This window comes from Mercenaria mercenaria, chromosome 8 (genome assembly GCF_021730395.1).
Source record: "Mercenaria mercenaria strain notata chromosome 8, MADL_Memer_1, whole genome shotgun sequence".
NCBI classification, from domain to species: Eukaryota; Metazoa; Mollusca; class Bivalvia; order Venerida; family Veneridae; genus Mercenaria; species Mercenaria mercenaria.
In genome coordinates, this window is record NC_069368.1 from 53,827,577 (window position 1) to 53,852,246 (window position 24,670).

Here is a 24,670-nt window from a genome sequence, read left to right on the forward strand (position 1 = left end):
AGCATTGCCCACGTGAGCTAAAAGTAAAGTAAAACTATATGAACAGTTCAAGACTGATGTAAAGCACACTTCAGCTTGCAATGTTTAGCACTATTTGTTTTTGTGTAGATCAGAGCATAGATGATCTAGACATATTCGAATCAATCAACATAGTTTGTCCACACTATATTGTCCGTTTCATCTATTTTTCAGTAGCTCAAGATTTAAAGGGTGTTATTCACATAATTCTTGTACAAGCGCTCTAACAGATGGCTTCAACACTTGAACTGACGTTATTAAAAACACAAGTGTTACCAAAGAATCAAAATATTACAGCTAAAATACTGTTTAACTGTTTCTAGTTAATCAAAACATAATATTTTCAAATACTATAGTTATTTCCATATACATTCATAACAAACAAACACTATTATTATAATTATTTTTATTTATTAGTGTAAAACGATGGAATCCTTAACATGAAGTATTTAATGCCTTAATGAAATGAGTTTGCACAAAAACATACAATTCTTAACGAACAAGCAAATTCACTGAATTTATATCCCCTGCCAAATGTGAATGAGGGAACTACATTTTGAAAGATATTTAAAGAATTATATAACAACTTAAAGGTAGTAACTCTGTAGTTATTGAAGAGATTCTGATGAAAGATGTGTATGCACCACGTCCCTATAGTGATCTATGTTTGTATTAAACTTCATGAAGATCCATCAGTGGTTTATTTTATTATTTGGAAATTTATGGATTGCAAAACAGTTAAATGGCAACTACTCAGTAATTCCTGACGAAAATTGCGCATGCAATGCCATCTTAAAATGATCTACATTTGTGTTACAGTAGAGTTTCATGATGATGTATTGATAGGTTACTTACATACAGTTTTCAACAAATCAAGGGGAAAAAGTCTGCTTTTACTATATAATTGAGGATAATACTATATGTGAGCAATGGCCGCTTGATTCTAGCTAAAATACTTTTTGAATTATAAGCGCTGACAGACACACATATGGATGGACGTCCAGTCAGACCGACAACACCGAATCTATATTCCTCCACCTTCAGCAAGGGATAATAAACGTGGTAAGCATGTAACAATATGGAGAAAACAAAATGATAAATAAAATATACAAAATCACAGCACATATAATCCATTGCACAACAGCATTTAAATCACAAACTGATCAATTAATACACTTACCATGCAGAGGAGAAAGCATGAACACAAAAATGTTGACAATATGACAAAACTAGAATGTGTCTGTAGGACACAGGGTGTGCCCCCACTGGTACATTTGTCACAAATAAGGGGCAATACTTAAAATCTTTGCAGTCTTAAGGGGGTATAGCCTCAACAAACATTTTATGAAAAGGAGTCATTATTCTAGACCATAATCTTTTCAAGCTATGAGCATCACAAACAAAAAATCCACTATTCTGGCTATTTCAAGGGCAATAACTCTGTAATAAGCACTAAGAATCTCAAGAAGAATGCCAAGTGTGCAAGGTCACATCATGATAAAGACTCGAGCAAGGTTTCATGAACTTATATCAAATACTTTTTGAGTTAGGCACATAATTAGGTGAAAATGTGCATTTTTTTTACTATTTCAGGGGACATAACTTTAACAAGAGGACCATGATGGTCCTGAATCGCTCACCTGTTCCCACATGACCCAGTTTTGAGTATGACGTACTTTTTTCTATTATTTGACATAGTGACCTAGTTTTTGAGCTCATGTGACCCAGTTTTGAATCTGATCTAGATATCATCAAGATAAAAATTCTGACCAATTTTCATGAAGATCCATTGAAAAATATGGCCTCTAGAGAGGTCACAAGGTTTTTCTATTATTTGACCTATTGACCTCGTTTTCAACAGTACGTGACCCTGTTTTTGAACTTGACCTAGATATCATCAAGGTGAACATTCTCACTAATTTTCATGAAGATCTCATGAAAAATATGGCCTCTAGAGAGGTCACAAGGTTTTTCTATTTTTACTGGCATAGTTTTTGACCGCATGTGACCCAGTTTCGAAACTGACCTAGATACCATCAAGGTGAACATTCAGACCAATTTTCATGAAGATCTATTGAAAAATATGGCCTCTAGAGAGGTCAAAAGATTTTTCTAATTTTAGACCTATTGACCTAGTTTTTGACCGCACGTGACCCAGTTTCAAACTTGACTAGATATCATCAAGATGAACATTCAGACCAACTTTCATACAGATCCCATGAAAAGTATGGCCTCTGGAGAGGTCACAAGGTTTTTATTTTATTTGACCTACTGACCTAGTTTTTGAAGGCACATGACTCAGTTTCAAACTTGACCTAGATATCAGCAAGATGAACATTCTGACCAATTTTCATGAAGATCCATTCAAGGGTATGGCCTCTAGAGAGGTCACAAGGTTTTTCTACTTTAAGACCTACTGACCTAGTTTTTGATCTCAGCTGACCCAGTTTCAAATTTGACCTTATATATCATCAAGATAAACAGTCAGACCAACTTTCATATACATCCCATGAAAAATATGGCCTCTAGAGAGGTCCCAAGGTTTTTTCATTATTTGACCTACTGACCTACTTTTTGAAGGCATGTGACCCAGTTTCGAACTTGACCTAGATATCACCATGATGAACATTCTGACTAATTTTCATGAAGATCCATTCACAAGTATGGCCTCTAGAGAGGTCACAAGGTTTTTCTATTTTTAGACCTACTGACCTAGTTTTTGACCGCACATGACCCAGTTTCGAACTTGACCTAGATATCATCAAGATGAACATTCTGACCAACTTTCATACAGATCCCATGAAAAATATGGCCTCTAGAGAGGTCACAAGGTTTTTCTATTATTTGACCTACTGACCTAGTTTTTGAAGGCACGTGACCCAGTTTCAAACTTGACCTAGATATCATCAAGATGAACATTCTGACCAATTTTCATGAAGATCTTGTGAAATATATGGTCTCTAGAGAGGTCACAAGGTTTTTCTATTTTTAGACCTACTGACCTAGTTTTTGACCGCACGTGACCCAGTTTCGAACTTGACCTAGATATCATCAAGATGAACATTCTGACAAATTTTCATAAAGACCCCATGAAAAATATGACCTCTAGAGTGGTCACAAGGTTTTTCTATTATTTGACCTACTGACCTAGTTTTTGAAGGCACGTGACCCAGTTTCAAACTTGACCTAGATATTATCAAGATGAACATTCTGACCAATTTTCATGAAGATCTTGTGAAATATATGGTCTCTAGAGAGGTCACAAGGTTTTTCTATTTTTAGACCTACTGACCTAGTTTTTGACCGCACGTGACCCAGTTTCAAACTTGACCTAGATATCATCAAGATGAACATTCTGACCAATTTTCATGAAGATCTTTTGAAATATATGGCCTCTAGAGAGGTCACAAGGTTTCTCTATTTTTAGACCTACTGACCTAGTTTTTGACCGCACGTGACCCAGTTTCGAACTTGACCTAGATATCATCAAGATGAACATTCTGACAAATTTTCATAAAGACCCCATGAAAAATTTGACCTTTAGAGTGGTCACAAGGTTTTTCTATTATTTGACCTACTGACCTAGTTTTTGATGGTACGTAACCCAGTTTCGAACTTGACCTAGATATCATCAAGATGAACATTCTGACCAATTTTCATGAAGATCTTGTGAAATATATGGCCTCTAGAGAGGTCACAAGGTTTTTCTATTTTTAGACCTACTGACCTAGTTTTTGACCGCACGTGACCCAGTTTCGAACTTGACCTAGATATCATCAAGATGAACATTCTGACCAATTTTCATAAAGACCCCATGAAAAATGTGACCTCTAGAGTGGTCACAAGCAAAAGTTTACGCACGGACGCACGGACTGACGACGGACGACGGACGCTGAGCGATCACAAAAGCTCACCTTGTCACTTTGTGACAGGTGAGCTAAAAATAGGCACATAATTAGGTGAAAATGTGCATTTTTTTTACTATTTCAGGGGACGTAACTTTAAAATAGGGGGTGGAGCCAGCCAAAAAATAAAAGGTGAGCAAGTTTATATAATGATAAAGACTCATGCAAGTTTTTAACCATTTATATTAAATACTTTTTGAGCTAGGTATGTCACAAGGTGAAAATGTGCATTTTTGACTATTTCAGGGACCATAACTCTGAAAATAGAGGGCGGACCCAAATAAAAAATACGAGGTGCGCAAGTTCATATCATGATTAAGACTCATGCAAGGTTTCATGAATCTGTATCAAATACTTTTTGAGCTAGGCGTGTCACAAGGTGAAAATGTGCACTTTTGACTATTTCAGGGGACACAACTTTAAAGATAGGGGGTGGAGTCAGCCAAAAAATAAGACATGTGCAAGTTTATATCATGATAAAGACTCATGCAAGTTTTCAACCATTTATATTAAATACTTTCTGAGCTAGGTTTGTCACAAGGTGAAAATGTTCATTTTTGACTATTTCAGGGGCCATAACTCTGAAATTAGGGGGCGGACCCAAATGAAAAATAGGAGGTGCGCAAGTTCATATCATGATTAAGACTCATGCAAGGTTTCATAAATCTATATCAAATACCTTTTGAGCTAGGCGTGTCACAAGGTGAAAATGTGCATTTTTGACTATGTCAGGGGCCGTAACTCTGAAAATAGGGGGCAGAGCCAGACGAAAAATAGGAGGTGCGCAAGTTCATATCATGATAAAGACTCATGCAAGGTTTAATCAATTTATATGAAATACTTTTGAGCTAGTCCCGTCAAGACCAAATCTATATGCCCCCACCACTCATGGGAGGGGGGGAGGGGGCACAATAAAATACGTTCATACAACTTTACCATCACAGTCAGTCATAAATATCACATTCATAACATATAACCAAAAAAATGTATTATTACATCCAGCCAATCAAATAAAAAGGTTGTATTTTCTTTAAGTATACGTGTGTACATGTGTATATGCGTGTTTCAAATATAGAAATTGTCCAATAAATTAACTGACAGAATGGCTGCGACAAAAAAAAATAATTGTCTCATAAATAAATTTGTGAATGTTAGTCATGGATTTAATATTAATGCCAGCAATTCATAAATTATAACAGAAGAGCATGAATTATTACAAGATCACAAAAACAGGGATGATATGCAGAAATACAAACTTGGCTCCATCTTTGATATGTGTAATAATTATGTATTTATAGTGATTTTGTCTAAGCAATACACAGCACTAAATTCCTCTTGCTTATACAGTCTGTTTGGTAATCAAAATTTCCCATGTTCTTTATACAGTAAGAAAAGCAAGCAAGCATAAAAAATAACACCATTAAGGTAATGGACCAGTAATGATAATCGGCAAATTCCGTTCCATTTACGTATTCCCCACATGCGATTTCGACACTGTCCAGTTGTTATAAAAAAAATTGTTATGGCCAAAGGATGCCAAGATCACATATGGGAGATACATAACTGCAATTTTTAAACTTAAAGAAATCTGAATGTAGATGTTAGTCGTTTACCGTCATTTAAAATACTGCAATTAGACTCCAGTTTTTAAAACTATTTCATAAAATTATATATCCCCAGATTTATGTAATTTTATTTTCAAAAATGAAAAAAAAGTAAATACAATACAAAGAATATTAAAAGTGATTTATATAGAGGATATTACACGAGTTTCTCTTCATATTGAATTTATTAAACGAGTTGAATAAAATAATAAAATGCCAGGCTCTGCCTAGCATTTTATCAATTCTATTCAACAAGTTGAATATATACAATATAAAAAGTCACAAATGTAATATTCTTTTTATCAAATATCAGCTTTTCCTGTCGAAACAGCAAAACTTCCTACTTCCTTAAACTATTATAAACAAGTCAATTTGACCGACGTCTCCTATATTATAAATGACGTCGACGTCAAAGCTTTATTACACTAGTGCATTATCATTTTTATGTAACGGCTTTATTACACTCCCGCGACGTCAAACATGTGATAAAAGAATTTTACTTATAAAAATCTTTTTAGTCAATAAAATATGTAGAAAACTAAATATGCAGAAAACTGATAGTTATGCCATTGAAATTTAATGTCATAAAAGAAGGAATTCAACTTTAGGTCTCTGTGTTATCATGGTCACTGTGACCTTGAACTTTGATCTACTAAACCCTGCAACAATTTTGGTCATCTACTGATCACATAATATCATCCTATGAAATCTGACAAGGCAACAGTGTTGTTTAATTATTTAGCAGAAAACTGTTTTCTTTTTTTTCAGTTTAGTCACACCAACACAATATAGGCCATTATGGCAATTTTTCCAGATTTCAGTGGTGTAGGAAGAACCCAGGTGCCCTTCCAAGCATTCTTTTCGGCATTATCAGAGCGGACACCCAGGTAGAACCATCGACATTTAGTAAGTCAGTATGATGACAGCCCAAAATGGAATGTTCTATTCACAAAACACATTAGTGCTATTCAAGTGACTAAGCCCTTAACCAAGCCCTTAACCATTCAGCCACAGTGGTCCCTGGAATCCGTTTCTGGGTTCAAGGTCACTTTTACTTTTCCTTTGATCTACTAATCCTCAAAAAAAAACTGGGGTCATCTTCTGACCATTGGCTATCATCTTATGAGGTCTGACTAATGCGAGAATGAATGCTCTCTAGTTATTGATGGGAAACCAAATGGTCTACTGATGGACTGAATGATTATCAGCAAAATATTATACCCATTCTTTTCTAAACGGGGAGGGGAGTAAAACAATACTGGTTTATCAATTTCAATATTCAATAATTGGTGCTGTTTGAAAAAAAAAAAAAAAAAAAAAAACATGACTAAATTATATCTTGAATCATGTCACTTCAAAGGTACATGTTTACACTTAAGTGTTAAGAAAGTGATCATCATTTTTTTCATCATCATCTACACAATTTTATATATGTATCTGGCAAAGAAGTGAAAACTGATGTTATATGCACCAATGATTCTTTTGTTTTATATTTGGCAAAATGGTCTCAAGGTTTTGCTGTTAAATCAGAAAATTTTGCAAGGGGTTTATTTTCACTATATTCACTGTCCATGGTCGTGAAAACAAAATTTTGAGTGTTCTTATTAATATTGAAAGCCTTATTTGTCACAATGTTACCATATATCACCAAAATTAATCCATGTTAACTGATTACAATTTTAAATATTTTATCCTAATTTTATCCTCACAAATATAGAAAGAGTTTCTAAAAAAGCTTATTGGCTTTCTACTTGATCCCTAGCTTTTGTAAATATGTATAGTAATTAAATGCTATTTGATTAATAAATATTGTTTAAACTAAACATATCTGATTTACAGTATTCTTTTGACTGTTTTCCTACTACAAATACGATTTGGGCCATTAAATTAAAAATACAAAGATTATTTTAGGTCTGCATCCTGAGATATGAAGTAAAGAAAGGAGCGTCCCTGGGGAAGCACTGTCGTGTTTAAGCACAAAAATTACAAATTGAAAAATGATATGAGCATCAGTTGTTGAAATGAAAAATAAAAAATCAGACTCCTCAAAAAACATTCATTTATCCAGCACAAAATGTAGAAATTGTCAATGATTCAGTTCTCCCGATATTGTTTTCTGATTTGCTGTCAATGCCACTTAAAAAATATAACAAAAATGTGATATATGAAACAAAAGAAACTGAATTTTGGCTCAGCTAAAACTGTGTACAAAAGTAAGAACTTGATGTAAGCTGATATTCATGTAGCTGGTTGTGTGCTGTTTTCAGGTGAAAAAATATTGTACTGGTTGCAACTTTGGTTTATATACAGAAATGATCTTACAGCAGCATTCGACTATTAAAAATGGCAAATAAATAGGGCATTAAGACAGCTGAAACATTAAATATAGGTGTTCTACAAAACATATGCCCTGTTATTAAGATCTCAACTGTACAGCGGTGTAGTATTTACACTCGAGTTTTCCTCATTGAGATTTTCTCTGGTACTCATAAATTTGGAAGTTATCAGTCCCAAAATCTCATTGTTTCCAAATTTATTACTGACTACATACAAAGTGCACATCTTCAAAATTTAACAAGTTATAACTGCCATTTTTGAAGAATAAGGCATAGCTTACAACTGACAACTGCACCGCATAATTCATATTTGGCATTAAATAGAAAATCTGGAGAAATTCACAGAAGACGCTATGGCAGGATTGGTGGATAAAAAACTTCAATAAAAATTTAATCATCAAATTCTCCGTCATCACTCTCGCTCTCTGGTGAACTTTCACGCGTAAATACACTTATCCTATTCAGACTTTCAACTAGTAATTTCATATGGTCTTCTGAAGGCGACTGTAGTTGTCTCCCTTGGTCTGGCTTCTGTGTTTCTTCTGCTTGTCGTTCTTTCATTGGACGTAATTTGACTCCCTTCTTAATTAGACTGACCATTTCCAGCATTGGGTCCGCTGCTGCTGAAATAAAATTTTGGAAGTTAATTAATGTAAATGGCTAACATTACTGACGACGATCATGGGAGAACTTATTTAGGAATGAAGAGCTGACTTCACAGAGAGTTCAGTTGAAATATCAACAACAAATGCGCAATTACTGATCCTACTACTGTTTTTTTTTTATTTACAGTTTTGCTGTATCATTTTTAGTGTTCTGGCCTATGTTGTATTCTTTCAAGAACAGCGAAAGATCTAATGCCATATCAGAATGCATGATTTTCAATAATGACATCTGGTAAATTACATGAATATAAAAAAAAAATCAATTACAAAGTGAGCAGTATGACCTTGGTTGAAAACAATTATGGATAACAAAATAATGAAAAGCAAACCTTTAGGTTTTTCTGGTCTTTCTGCAGCGGGTTTGAGACATTTCAATCCCTGCTGTATAGCTTGCAGATTTGGTGTTACATCTTCATCTTTCTTCAGCTGTGACTGTAGACTATTTTCTTTCTTCCCTCCTTTCACAGTCTTTACAGGTATTGACATGGGTGGAGGTGGACCTGGGGGTGGTGGGGGTGGGGGAGGGGGAGGAGGTGGTGGAGGAGGCACAGCTAGTGGGGGTGGAGGCGGGGGAGGCACATTCAGTACTGGGGGAGGTGGGGGTGGAGCACTAGTAGAGTTTTCTGGCGTACTATCAGGTGCCGATGTGGCAGGTGAACCACTAATATAAATAGTAACAGGAATGTCTTCAGTACCATCCACAGTATCTTTACTACGTGTCCGCTGCCTGGGTACAGGCTTTCGAGAACTTGCATTATATGTTGAGTTTTTGACTTTTTGAACTTTAGAATTGACCGTTTTTGTGTTTGATTTGGCTGCAGTTTTCTCTCTGATAGTCGATAGTTTTTTCGTTGTTTGTGGTATATTACTAGCTCCTTTCTGACTAGGTGGCTGGTATCTCGGAGGTTTGATTGTAGCGGGTGTTGGGTATTTCTGCAATGGATTCATTATGTAATCTTCCTTTACCTATTACCAACCACAGAGTCATTTAAATCATGTATAAAATTAATAGATTTGTCTTATTATATACCTTTAAAAAATACAGCTTGTATTTCATAAATATAAACAGGCTTAAAACTAATTTCATAGGGTACAATGTTGAAATCCAATCTGATATCATATGTGTCTCTAGGCTTCCTTCATTAATATTCATGACAAGATTCTATAAAAGCAATATTTCAACTAAGAGAAAAGAAAAAAATTCTTTGTAATGAACACTAAAACACAAAATTGTGAACTGATTTTGATATTATTTTCTTTTAATATTCCTTTTAAACATTTGATTACGTTTTTCAACCAAGCTACTGTTATATTAATATAACACTACCACGTATCAAGAGAAATCAAGGCAAATCAAAGAAAAGATGTCTGATGATCATTTTATCATGCTAAAACACATGTTCAGGTCTTTACTCCTTATTTCAACCTTTATCCTGCTAAATTTCTAAAATGAATTGGTCCATCGTTCAATTTGGGCAGTACCACTTTTTATTCAAAGGGGTGTTCACAGAAAATTTACTGGCTGAATAGCGAACAGTTCAGACCATGATCAGCCTGCAAGGAAGTGCAGGGTGACCTTGGTCTGCACTGGCCACAGAGGCAGAATTGCTTGCCGCCAGCAGGCTAAAGGTTAAGATACTTACAACTTTAAATGTTTTCAATCTATCTATAGTTTTCTTTCTTTCATCCTGTATAAAATCCTGCTTTTTACCCAGTACTTCCTTTTGTATATCTCTTTTCTGAAATAAATGTTAAGTATTTTGTTCTACATTATAATGCAATAATCAATTGACTAAAGTAATATCAAATACATGATTAAAACTATTAGCCTGTTCTAGCCTTGCTTCGCTCTTCAACATCTTGAATTATTACTGATTTAAATTTCTTCTATGCATATGTATATAGCCACCAGGGAACTACTTTCTTCTTTTGTGCACATTTTATCTTCTTCAACAGTGTCTGATTTAAATAGCAATGGTTTAAAATGTAATTTTCTCAGTTTCGTTAGAAGACATATTTATAATTGCAATAATCTAAAGGAAAAAAAAACATGATTTACAGTAACACTGTACTTTGTTCGCTCAAACTTGATGGGACTGGCAAAATTTCTTCACCTTATCAGTAGTTTGAGCCACCAAAACAATTTTTGGCAGAACCTAACGAGGATTTAAAGGAGGGTTTTCTAATTTCAAGTTCGGGCAAACAATTTTTTACTTTGTGTTTCTAGTAGTTAAAGTTAAACTGGTCAAGCTTACAAAATACAGATGTACCAAATTATGCAACTATTTCAATATTTTTCAAAAATAACCAAGTTGTTGCATATGATAACTAAACCAACATCAATATCATTTTGTTACCCCAGGTTGATAAATCTCTTACTGACCTCAATAAAAGGCAATAGTTGTAATTCCTGATTGAGATAGAAATGTTACACTTACAATAATAGCAATCAATGTGTTTACAGACTGCCGCAGAAATGTTACCCTTACAGTAAGTTAATAACTGATAGAAGCATAAATGTTACCCTTAGAATAATACAATGAGCTTATTGATAGAGATAGAAATGTTACCCTTACAATAGTAGCAATCTGTGTATACAAATGTTACCCTTTCAATAAGGGCCATCAGTAAGTATACTGGTGCAAAAAGAAATATTATCTAACTACCATCAACAAGTTTATTGGCAGAGATAAAAATGTTACCTTTACAGTAACAGCCATCAATGAGTTTACTGGTTGAATAAGAAATGTTACCCTTACCAGACTTGACATTATCACAATCTTTAACCCTTACCCTGCTAAATTTTCTCTAATGAACTTGTCCATCTTTCAATTTGGGATTGTGCCATTAACTGTCTAAAGGGGGGCTTACCAAAATGATACTGATTGAATGGCGAGCAGTGCAGACCATGATCAGACAGCAAGGATGTGCAGGCTGATCATGATCTACACAAGTCGCAAAGGCAGAATCAATCGTGTTCAGCATGGTAAGGGTTAATATTCTTAAACAAGATGTATTTCAACTTACCCGTTGAACTGAATGATGCTGTTTAAACTTTTCCTCTGCCTCCCTTTTATTATATTCTTTGTTTTGAATTTTTGCTTGTAAATTTCCCTGAAAAACAACAAATTAATTCTATGCACAATTTCCAAGTAAACAAGAGTAAACAAAACAAGTCTTTTCATGTGTGAAGTATCCTATGCACCAATGAAGTACAATGCTTGTTAACAATAATACTAGACAGAATTACAGAAAACATACCTTAGAGCTAAAAGCTTACAATCTACACGCTGTCCTATATGAAGCAAAAATAAACAATATGCACTTCTGTTTTTGTCTAAAAATCCCCTTTTTCTGTTGTTGCCTGGAAATTTCTTCTTTCAAATGGATTAAACTATTCATTTATTTTTTTACCATTATTCATGTTTAGCAAATTTAACAAATATTCCCACTACTGTCAAGGTTTAAAGACCCAAATTTCAACTTAGGTTTAAGAACACCGAATATTTAAGTTTTCGCATCATTCTAGCATTTTTCATCGATCTAAATGTGGTCATATACTGATCGCCTACATTTCTGTGGTGGATCAGTAGATTCTCATGTCAAGTACAGCTTGAATGAAGCAAATCAATTATTGTGGTTTTACTGACCCTTAAATGGAAATGTTTTTCTGTGGAGATTTATACTGTTGAAATTTTGCAGAGTTGTTGGCAGCTGTAGAAGGTACATTCATGCAGTTGCATTAGAGTACCTGCTTATTAACCTTTACCCTGCTAAATTTCTAAAATGGACTGTCCCATCATTCAATTTAGGCAGTACCATTTATTATTCAAAGGGGTGTTCACTGAAAATTTACTGACTGAATAGCAAACAGTGCAGACCATGCAGGCTGATCTTGGGTCTGCACTGGTTGCAAAGGTATTACCAGTTGCCACCAGCATTATAAAGGTTAAAGGTCCAATACTAAGGAAAGTGAACATCTTAATTTCTTTTAAAAAGCACAGAAACTATTTCATTTTATTGGAAAATGAAAGTTGGTATGTAGAAATTCGAAATAAATCGCAGTATATGTACAATTATTTTTCTATGAAGTATGAAGAAAGTTAAAAAGACCTGGGGGGTCATTCTGTCGATTCATTGAAATTTCAACATAATACACATACATTTCTTTGAGTTCCAAAGACCTTCTGTAAATTTTGACCTGCCAATCTTCATTATTTAGTGTCTTGCAGAAGTCTATGCACTGGCTACGAAAAAAAATGCCAACTCACTTTCCCTTAGTAATGGACCTTTAAACAAATTAAATGCCAAAAACAAAATTTACTGTTTTAAAGTAAAAGTCAAAAGTTCAGACCTAAACAGTAATTAATACTGGCCCAGGCTCTAAAGTAATATGTAACAGTGAGTAATGATCACAACACTGCTGTTTGCAAATTTCCACAATGAGTTTAGATATTAATGTTTAGAACTAAGATTTATGATCCAAATAGCATACTAGAAGGATTCGTGGCCTTGAAATTTCATTTAAATTTTAAGAAAGCTAAAACTGTCTACACCATGGCCTGCAATAAGAAAATGAAAGACTGCAAATTCCAAGATTTTTCAATACCAAATTCACTGGCAATCACCTGCAGTTCTTTTTCCCCAACTTTGCTGTACATGTAAAACAGCCTTCAGTTTAGCAATTTAACTGGCACAATATTATCAATCTTTATCTATAGCCTACTGGTCTGAGATTCATCTATTTTCTACTATTTTATTCCTTATTTTTTTCTCAATGTGGACCGAGGTAAGAAATTACATTATAGTAATAGTAATATCACTGGCCATTACCTACCCTTTTATTCCTCAGTTTGGCTCTACGTGTATTTATTAATTTTAGTTTATTATTTAAAGCTTTCAATCGTGGATCAGTGATCATCATAGACGGCATTTCTTCCTCCGAACTCAGTTCTTCAACATCCTCTACCGCATCATAGAATACAACACGTTCTTCTTCAACTGTAATAACAAAATACAACATTCTTCTTCAACTGTAATAACAAAATATAACGTTCTTCTTCAACTGTAATAAAAAACTACATGTTGTTCTTCAAATGTAATAACATTTGGATTTTTTTTCTTCGTGTCTATGAAACAACAATGTTACAAGACTGTGTTTAAATTCAATGATGAAACCTCACTTGAGTTTAAAAAAGAACATTCAGTCCCAAAGAGGCATTGTGGTTACACTGCACATGAACTTGCTGAGGTACCAATAGGGAAAAGAAGACTGAAATACAGGGATGCTGATTTTTACACTATTTCTACACTATAATTATCTATTTGAATTATCATGTATTCGTATATGACAAAATTAAAGTTATAGTGAGCTGATTCCTACTGCTTTTGTAGCTGCTTTTGACAGCAGGCCATCTCTAATATGCAATGCTGGAAAGATTAAAAAGAGGTACAAACAAGAGCTGTCTCCATAGGATGACACATGCCCCCGATGGCACTTCAAATGAATAGTTATGGCCGATGTTAGAGTTTAGGACCTTTGACCTACGGAGCTGGGTCTTGTGCACGACACGTCGTCTTACTGTGTCACACATTCATGCGTAGTTATTTTAAAATCCATGCATGAATGACAAAGATATGGACCGGACATGCCCATCAATGCACTATCATGAAAAATGACCTTTAATGTCTAAGTGTGACCTTGACCTTTGAGCTACAGACCTGGGTCTTGCGCACGACACGTCGTCTTACTGTGGTACACATTCATGCCAAGTTATTTGAAAATCCATCCATCGATGACAAAGATATGGACCGGACACGCCCGTCAATGCACTATCCTTTAATGTCTAAGTGTGACCTTGACCTTTGAGCTAAGGACCTGGGTCTTGCGCACGACACGTCGTCTTACTGTGGTACACATTCATGCCAAGTTATTTGAAAATCCATCCATCGATGACAAAGATATGGACCGGACACGCCCATCAATGCACTATCCTTTAATGTCTAAGTGTGACCTTGACCTTTGAGCTGCGGACCTGGGTCTTGCGCGCAACACGTCGTCTTACTGTGGTACACATTCATGCCAAGTTACTTGAAAATCCATCCATCGATGACAAAGATATGGACCGGACACGAAAAATGCAGACAGACCGACAGACCAACAGACCGACAGATGGTTCAAAAACTATATGCCTCCCTTTGGGGGCATAAAAATATTTTGTTTTTTGTTTCAATCCCAGAATAACAGTGATATTATCATCATAATATTTTGTCTGGCCACTGATTTACCACACAGGGAAGATGACTACATTTTTGCTCCATTTGAGCCCCTAAGAAACAAATAGTTTACATTACTACATGTGGCTGATTACATTTCTGATACTATAGGAGCAGAGTTTAAAGCAGAAAATAATGAAGGATAAACATGGATAAACACGGCATTGTTTCTGATCACTGGTACCCAGCAAGTTTATCACTTATATGAATAATCAATCACTGGTTATTAATGGTTTAATCAATAAGAAAATAATTATATACTTTTCCCCTAAAGGAATTGATGTTTAAGTGAACTGAAAATAAAATAGAACAATTAAGCAATCAAGAAGTTTCAAAAGCTGGTCTTCAGTAACATTATTCTAAATGTCGTGTTTTTTAAATATCAAATATCAATCCTCAATTGTTTTGTTTTGCTTGAATGTCAGACATATTTTCAAAATCAAATCCTTTGTGAAAGAAGACATTTTAAAGCTTCACTCAGTACAGGTAGTAGATTCAACTTAGATATATAACTTTGTTTACACACAATACTTTTTATTTTTTTACTATTTTACCTTCAATATTTCTAGTAATTGCATCTCTTTGTGTTTTGGCTAATTTCTCTTCTTCCCTGAGAATATCCAGGTGAAGGTCATATATTTTTATCTGCCAATCAAAAGCTTGATTTTCTAATTTCATCAGTTCACCTTTCACCCCTGGCTTCTCTTCTGTGCTGGCAATCTAACATAAATAATCAAAAAAAAAAAACATATTAAATTGAAAGTGTATCAAGAAACTTTAATAGGCATAAGTGGCTAACCTTGGGAGGATCGTGACCTTTTGACCTTGCTTTTGACTATATTTCGTTAACAACCAATAAGCAGTAAATTATAAGCTATGATGTCCCCAAAATACGTTCATGTGAAGTTGTTTTAAGGTTTTTTATCTCTGGCTGCAGCTACCTGCAGTCAAATGGATTCATCTACATAAAACTAAAAAGGTCAATCCACTAATGTTGAACTGTGTGAACAAAGTAGATAAAAGTATGTGCAAGGATGTTAAGAAACAAGTCTGGAGAAGATCCATGACGTAGTTCATGAGAATATTAAGTTGTTTAAAGGTTGTTTTTTTTATTTTTACCTCTAGTGGTCCCTAAAAGAGCCCAAGAAGAACCATTTGAATAAAGTTGCGAGAAGATTTCAAACCAAGTTTGGTGAATATCCATCAAGTGGTTCATGAGAAGAAATCATTTAAATATTTTTTTCAGCTCCGTCAGTTTCGCCGAATACCAGCCAAGGGTTGCTGCAGAATACTCCAAACAAGGACAGCATTATAGTTTGCTATTGTTGAATAATCAAAGGGCAATAACTCAATGATAAATCATCAGTCTAGAACATGAAGACAATATGCTCTGTTCTTGAAAGTGAAGCTTCCTATCAAGTTTCACTGAATTCTAGTTAAATTGTTGCTGAAGAATACCCTTGACAAGAAATGGTGCTACGAATTAAACACCATGAAATGAGCCGTGCCATGAGAAAACCAACATAGTGGCTTTGCGACCAGCATGGATCCAGACCAGCCTGCGCATCTGTGCAGTCTGGTCAGGATCCATGCTGTTTGCTGTCAAAACCTATTGGAATTAGAGAAACTGTTAGCGAACAGCATGGATCCTGACCAGACTGCGCGGATGCGCAGGCTGGTCTGGATCCATGCTGGTCGCAAAGCCACTATGTTGGTTTTCTCATGGCACGGATCAAATTACCATTTCTTTAACTTTGTCCCTTTCCTGTACATACATTTTCTTCTTATTTTGAAGAAACTGTAAATTTTCCAGTGAAAGATCTTCTTTAATCCTGAAACAGAGAAAAATTATCTTTCCAATACACCAATATAACAAAGTTTTGACTTCATCATGCAATCCATACCATCGCTGAATATATCTTACCTTGTGGACTGAATAGAAAACTTTTGTAATACATTGACAAGGGCATAACAAGCCTGCAATAGATGCACAGACACACATACATGTAACCACGCATGAATTAGGATCTTAACTTAACAAGGTAGAGTATAGTCACACTTAACTTGCCTGTTTACATTCTCTCAGGAAGGGAATTTAACCATAATCATGAACCTAGGTATATATATTTCAAGTTCAAATAAATTGCGCAGCAATCCTAAGGAACGTATTTGTACTTAAAGGACATGAAGTAACAAAGACAAAATTTCTCAGATCTACATTAACATGATTAATCCACATCGGATTTACTTATAAATAAATACTGTAAAAGCAGAAATTTTTGCGAGGGTTTAATATTTGCTACATTCGCGAGGTTTTGACCCAGTGAAAATATGTGCTTTTACAATATATCCTTACCTGAATAGCCTTTCAAGGGCAATAAGCTGAAAAGACATCTGACCAAAACGTTTCCTATCTTCCTCAAGTCTGTCCAGCATCGCTGTAAGGTAAATTACACTCTCTGATTAAATAATTATGCTCTTATTTTATGTGTAAATAAGTACATGATTGACGATTAAATAATTCATTAAATTCCTGGCAAGTTCAACAAGAGCTGTCGGATGACAGCGCGCTCGACTATTCGAAGAATTGATTGAAGAATGGGGTCAAAATATTTCCATAGATTTTCAGACAAAAGAAAAAAATGGATTAAACAAACAATTTTCCTGTATTTGTGGATTTCGATTAGTCTTGCACTAAGTGGCAATGTGTGACCATGATGGCAAATATGTTTTTAAGTTATATGTTAGGCAAAACATAGACTAGTATGAAAAGTTTAACTAATTTCCAAGTCCAAAAAGGGTCATAATTCAGTCAAAATAGTTGACAGAGTTATGTACACTTGCCTACAGATGGAAATCATGTTGATATACTAGTGTTAACAGTTTCAAAGCCACAGTTCAAATATTTTGACAAAAATTTCCAAGTCCAAAAAGGGCCATAATTCAGCCAAAATAGTTGTCAAGACATATGTACTCTTGCCTGCAGATGGAAATCATAATGATAAACAAGTGTTTAAAGTTTAAAAGCCATATGTCAAATAGTCTTGACAAAACATGGACATATACGAAAACAAAACCAATTTCCAAGTTCAAAAAGGGCCATAATTCAGCCAAAAAAGATGACAGAGTTTTGTACTCTTGCCTATTGATAGAGACTATAATACTGAACAAGATATAAAAGTTTCAAAGCCATATGTCAAACACTTTACACAAAATATAAACTGGTACGAAAAACTTAACCAAGATTTCTAAGTCAGAAGGGGCCATAATTCAGCCAAAATGCTTGATGGAGTTATGTACTCTTGCCTACAACTGGATATGGTAATGGTAAACAAGTGTTAAAAGTTTCAAAGCTTTATCTCAAAAGACTTTGTCAAAATGTAGATTGGTACGAAAAACTTAACCAAGATTTCTAAGTAAAAAAGGGGCAATAATTCAACCAAAATGCTTGATGGAGTTATGTACTCTTGCCTACAACTGGACATGGTGATGGTAAACAAGTGTTGAAAGTTTCAAAGCTTTATCTCAAAAGACTTTGCCAAAATATGAACTGGTACGAAAAACTTAACCAAGATTTCTAAGTCAAAAGGGGCCATAATTCAGTCAAAATGCTTGACAGAGTTATGTACTCTTGCCTATAACTGGACATGGTGATGGTAAACAAGTGTTGAAAGTTTCAAAGCTTTATCTCAAAAGACTTTGTCAAAATGTGGACTGGTACAAAAAACTTAACCAGGGTGTGACGCCGACACCGACGCCGACGCCGTGGTGAGTAGGATAGCTCTACTTATTCTTCGAAAAGTCGAGTTAAAAACAAAAGGTCAAACTACCACTCACAGAACTTTTGTATTAATAAATTTTGATCCAAAGGCAACTGTTCTCTTTGGTGATTTTACTGAATACTGAAAAAAGTCGTCATACAGTGACTGAAGTCAGACTTTATTAGTTACATGGTGTGTTAGTGAATGGTTACAAGATGTAAGTTAACTAGGAAATCCAGATGAGGAAAGAGCGAAGTTATGGATTTCAAAGATAGTGTATTCTATGTACCCAATCACCAACAAACCCTGTATATAATGTATGAATAACCTAGTCCTTAACCCTTATCATGCCAGACACAACTGATTCTGCCTTTGCAATCAGTGTAGATCATGATCAGCCTGCACATCTGTGCAGTCTGATCAAGATCTTCAATGTTTGCCATTCAGTCAGTATCTTTTTTGTAAGCACCTCTTTAATTATATCTTATTTATCTTTAAGGCATCCCTGGACAAACAGAATTAACATGAACTAATGTAGGAGGCAAGATAAAAATAAACACAAATTGTACAAAATAATAAATATAAATCCTAGTCCTTGATTATTATCTTATTTACCTTTTAAGATGTTTTTTGTTTTAGAGTAATATTTCATGTAGTTTTCTTGAATCATGTCAAGTGCTTGTTCATAATGTTGTTGCCACTCTATCAACTGTTCGCAGTATTTTCGCCTCACTCGTTCTCCGTTGTCCGGGTTCTGAATCTCAGCTTTTGCTTCTCGAACTTTCTTACATGCCACTTCTCTCAGATCAAGAAACGGCTGAAGTAAGTAATTATAAAGTTCCGCAAGGGCGATATTTAATTTGAACACTGCAGTATCTTCCCTACTGTAAACATCTGCCATCTCTGTCATATTACTGGCATTTTCGCGTTCAAAGAGGACATTCTTTAATTCTTCTTCCGCTATTTTTATAGCCTGATCATATCCTTGCCTCTTTAACTCACTTAAGTTTTCAAAATATTCGTCTTGGCAATGTTCTTCAAACATCGTGGACATGAGTAACTTTTCTTTACAGGTCTCTAATGCAAGTGGAAAATAGGTATTTTCTAAATATGCACATATATCATCTATATTCCCTGGCGTTTCCTGATAACTAACATATGCCCAGAGACCCCAAGGCTCCTCTGGAAGTTCAGGTAGATATGGTGATAAAGACGGGTGTATAAGGCACAACATATCATGTATTCCTCGTAACTCTTGGAAACTGAACAGCCCAGATCTACCATGATGCTCTTCAGTATCACTCACAACACGGTTTCTCAGTCTGAAAGTAACGTGACAGAAGAAATGAAACAGAAAGGAGGAGTTGGCTCCTAAGTCACTAAATGGATACAATTTCACAGCATCTAAACAAAAATTCCAGTGTAAAATAGACAAAAGCTGAATGAAAAATGTTTGCAACTAGAGAAGCAAGAATTTTTTTCAAAGAAAACAATGAATGCAATGGGAAGAAACAAAGACATTTTTAATTTCTTGCAAAATTCCAAGCATCTTGACCATCACCTGATTTTTCAAGATTTCTGCTGACTGCATTATTATAATTAATAATTCATCACTTTAGACAAAGTTAAGACTGACCTGCAGGTTACTGCAACTTTGCGGTCTACTTCATTCCAGGAGACAAGAAACAGCAGTCTGGGTGGTATTGTGTTACAGGTAAAAGGGTCTTCCTTGATAGCTACCCATCCCTCCAAGCTGTCAGGCTGGTCAAAACATCCATACATAGCTGGTTCCCCCATCTCTCAGGTACAGTCTGTAATAAATGTGATCATTTTTTATACAAATGTACATGTAGATCACACATTAAATCTATTGTTACATATACCCTAGCTAAGTGAAATCCACACCCCCCCCCCCCCCCACCCCCCCAAAAAAAAAAAAACTAGGTGCACAACTTCACATGCAATAAAACAATCCTCTAATGTCTTGTGGCTCTTAAGCTCAAGTACATTTTGAGATACATGGGTCACAAACTTTTATTTCTTAGCTTAGTCAAGGGCCATAACTCTGGTCTTGCCAAATGAAATAATAAAAAAAAAAAACTCATGAACTGGATAATATTCCTACATGCTTTTGATACTCTAGAAAAAATATTTTTTTCAGATATTTGAAACACAAACTTTTAAGAACTTTATTGTATTTTTCACTAATTCAAGGACCTTAACTCAAGTCTGGTTGAGTGAAATCCCAAACATAACATCAGGTGCACTTCTTTAGATGCTATATAACAATCCCCTTAAGTTTTACAACTCTTAAGTCAAATACTTTCTGAGATACATGGGACACAAACTTGTATCCCATTTATGCATAATTTTGACAATCAAGGGCCATAACTTTAGTCTGATCAGAAGAAATCTGAAACAAAATCACAGGTGCATAACTTCACATGCTGAATAATACTCCCTTCATGTCTCAAGAACCTAGATCAAACACTTTTTGAGATATGTGTGACACAACATTCATGCCTTTATATAATCATATTTTTGACCAAGTCAAGAGCCATAACTCTGGTCTGGTTGAGTGATATCGCAAACAAAACCTTAGGTGCACAACTTCACATGCTGAATAATATTCCTTTCATGTCTCATGAATCTAGATTAAATACTTTTTGATTTTTTATAATGCGTATTTTTGACCAAGTCACTGGCCATAACTCTGGTCTGATATCTCAAACAAAACCTTAGGTGCACAACTTCACATGCTGAATAATATCCCTGTAATGTTTCATAATACTGGGTAAAATACTTTCTGAGATACATGCAACACAAACTTTTTATGCATATTTTTGACTAAGTTGAGGGCCATTACTCGGAACTGGCTGTGTCAGGTCCAAATTAAAACCACTGGTGCACATGTCAACTATCCCTGCTGAATAACAATCCTATGATGTTTGATGACTTCAGGTCAAATTCTTTTTGAGATATGAACAACACAAAATCAGATGGATGGAAGAATGGACTGACAAGGGCAACTCTTAGTGCCCCCAATCACTTCATCCCCCCACAAATATTAAATAAAATATTTAAGCGAAAGATACTCTGACATATCTATGCTTTCACTGAGTTGTATCAAGGACCTGTCCACACTTTGCAATCCATACACAGACATACAACATTGTCATTCAGGTAGATACACAATTTGTCTTTAGAACACCCTCCCAAGCAATATACAGTCCTGCCCCAGCCTTAATCTATTTGTTGAGCAGCTACTGTCCCCTTTATTTAAAGTATTCCTTTTGTTTTTAACCATAGCACTGAACATAGTCTTTTAACACTTTTAAGCTTATACTTTGGGAGATCTTTCTCACTTTTAACAACAGTTGTTAAAAGTGAGAAAGATCTCACAAAGTGTAAGCTTAAAAGTTACTGTTCACATATATGATAATTTCCCGCGCAGTTGCCAAATTTCAATCTCTTATAAAATCGTTTTGCGTGAACATATTTTACTTTCCTTTCGTATGTTAATTATTTATGATATATATGATTGAATTATATAAAAAAAACAACTCAAAAATAACTTTAATTAAAAAAATACAGGTGTATTCCGGTTATGGAAAAGTGTATTCCAGTTTTTAGGTAGATTCCGGTTTAATTTGTGACCGGCAACATTGTTCTCATGTTAACTCCATCTGCTAGGATTTCTTAAATCATTCAAAGAAGTGATTACATTTTCAAAATCCGATTAAAAATGAAAAAGTTACGAGCATTTAATTATTTCATCAAAATGGCGGCCATTTTGTTTCCATGGCAACAAAGAACAAAATGGCGGCTCTACTTAATTTCTATATGCATATTTGAACTGTATTTACTGATTTCTGTAAAATAATTTCTCTTCTTTTTCCAGCTACACTTAAAGAAATTACCATGTTTTACATCTTACACTCAAGAAAGATAAGAAAGTAATCTATTTAAAAGGTGATTTGCTAAATAAATAATTCAGCAGTGTGTAAATGACGTCATAAACACACTAAAATGGCTACCTCCAAGATCGGCCATTTTCTTAAATCTTAAACTGCCGTATTTTTTTCAACAGTGGTCTGATTTCAAAAATTCTTTCAGCATTATAAAAGGCTAGAAATTACTTATTATTAGGCTAAGTTCCTTGCCCTTTAATGAATTTAACTGACCAATGATTTTTTTTACATTTTTTTGGCAACAGCCGATGCCTTTTAAATTGGGAATTTTTAGTGCGAAAAACTTCAAAATTGGGAAAAATTAACAAAACTTAATAAAGAAATCATTTTGAAAAGTTTTATTTTAAGGTAAATTTATTTCATTCAAATATGCACTGAGGTTGAACAGGCAGGACAGACAGGTTATTTTCTGATGTCACAGGATCTGATGGCTCAGATAGCTTAGGATCACCATGAGCTTCTGTTGATTTCTGGGGGTCATTTTGTGGGGACTCAGATTTCTTGGACAGATCACTTTGCTTTCCTGACGTTTGATTTGAATTTGATTTCTCTTTAACTTTACCAAAAGATGTTCGAATGTCCGGAGTACCGATGGCGTGTTTCAGTTTTATTTTCTTATTATAATATTTGGAATTATGCGACATTTTTCGATAATTTATGTAATTTTCTAACAATTTTTTTCCCCACCTCATTTTGACGCATGAAAAAGCATTTAGCGACCGTGATGGAAGTCATACTAAATGCCTTACTATGCCGTGACCCGTTTTATGTAAACAACGTGCTTCGAATTGGCAACAAAATTATGCGAATAAACCATAATTAGAGTCGGAATTTTTATGATTATTTGCATCGTTTTAGTTCAACTTTTACAAGAAATCAATCTAATTGGGAAAAATCATCTTGTTTTTGGGAATTTTTAAGCATTTTTTGGGAATTCTGACCAGTTTTGTCAATTGGGAAGACGCCGAATTTCGGAGTCAAATCGGCGCAAAAAAAATCACTGCTGACTTATAATTCTATGTAAACATTTTGAACAAAGTTCATAAAAACATACCTTAGAAAGTTTATAAATTCACAAAAAACCCATATTATTATAAACAACGATTCTTTCCTAGATTTGTTTTCAATATGAAGAGTACCTGGATCACACAACAACTGCAATGGTGGGCAAAATATTGCAGACAGCTGTAACCATTTGGAACTTTTGTGTATAACTTGCTTTCAAATGGTGTTGTGTGGTATGTTTTATGTCAGATCAAAAGAAAAATGTATTAAAAAACATATTACGAATTTCTGGTTAGGTTTCATCACCGTTTCAATACAGGACTTGCTTTGGCTCAAAGTTTCAAAACAGCATATAACATCTCTGTCACTCTTTGAAGCTGTATGATTTAAGCTTACTTCACACTTCCTCAAAAATATAGGCCGAGGCTATCCGCACAATGGTCGAGCCAATAATTTTCCTTATCCGCACGACCATCGTGCCAATTATTTTCGTTATTCGCACGACGGACGTGCTGATTATTTTAGTTAATCACACAACGATCATGACTGGAAAGTCATGTCGATTATTACTGTTACTGATACAACTAAAAATCGGCACAACCGTCATGCGAATAAGAAAAATAATTGGCACGACGGTCGTGCCAATAGACACTTCCAAAAATATGTCAGAATTAAACACCAAATGGATAATAATATATGTTAGCATAATTATATCTGTAATGTTTTTTGTTAATGTTTCTTTCATTTACTTCTGGAAACGTATAATCTATATGTGCCTCACCAGCTGCCAAATTGGTAGTTCACCATTTGATTGTCCCGAAACAGTATCGGAACGAAACTTCGTCCTAATCCATTCTTATCAAGTTCACGTGGAACTAAAATAATTTAAGATAGCAAATTTGGCAACACTGCCTAGTATTTTAGCGATCCAAACGTTTGTTCATTCTTTAACTTTTAAGCAACATAAAGTAAAATGTACAAATGTGTTGATTTCTTTCTTCGTCTTTGTTTATGTTTTCATGATCAGCTGACTTGAGGTAGAACACCACTAAAACCATGCATGTATAAAAGCCGACTTACCGTTTTTTACCGTCCACGCAGGGCAAAACATAGAAAAAAATGGGCTGTT

General features: G+C 34.8%; 1 protein-coding gene across 2 annotated transcripts; it reads right to left on the reverse strand.

The window, feature by feature from the left end:
* Window positions 1–407: 407 nt before the first annotated feature.
* LOC123566318 (junction-mediating and -regulatory protein-like) lies at window positions 408–24,573 on the reverse strand. 2 transcript variants are annotated; one of them, XM_045360290.2, is made up of 11 exons: window positions 24,323–24,573; window positions 20,202–20,376; window positions 19,181–19,887; window positions 17,161–17,242; window positions 16,546–16,636; window positions 15,359–15,524; window positions 13,366–13,529; window positions 11,556–11,642; window positions 10,172–10,267; window positions 8,858–9,461; window positions 408–8,483 (listed from the first exon to the last, which is right to left on the reverse strand). In XM_045360290.2, exons 2-11 carry the CDS (start codon window positions 20,360–20,362, stop codon window positions 8,254–8,256), a joined length of 2,388 nt encoding a protein of 795 aa, XP_045216225.2. In that variant the 5' UTR covers window positions 20,363–20,376; window positions 24,323–24,573; the 3' UTR covers window positions 408–8,253. The 2 variants fall into 2 exon arrangements, with proteins under 2 accessions (XP_045216225.2, XP_045216224.2); XM_045360289.2 differs by having other exon boundaries at window positions 408–8,486.
* Between the last annotated feature and the right edge of the window lie 97 nt (window positions 24,574–24,670).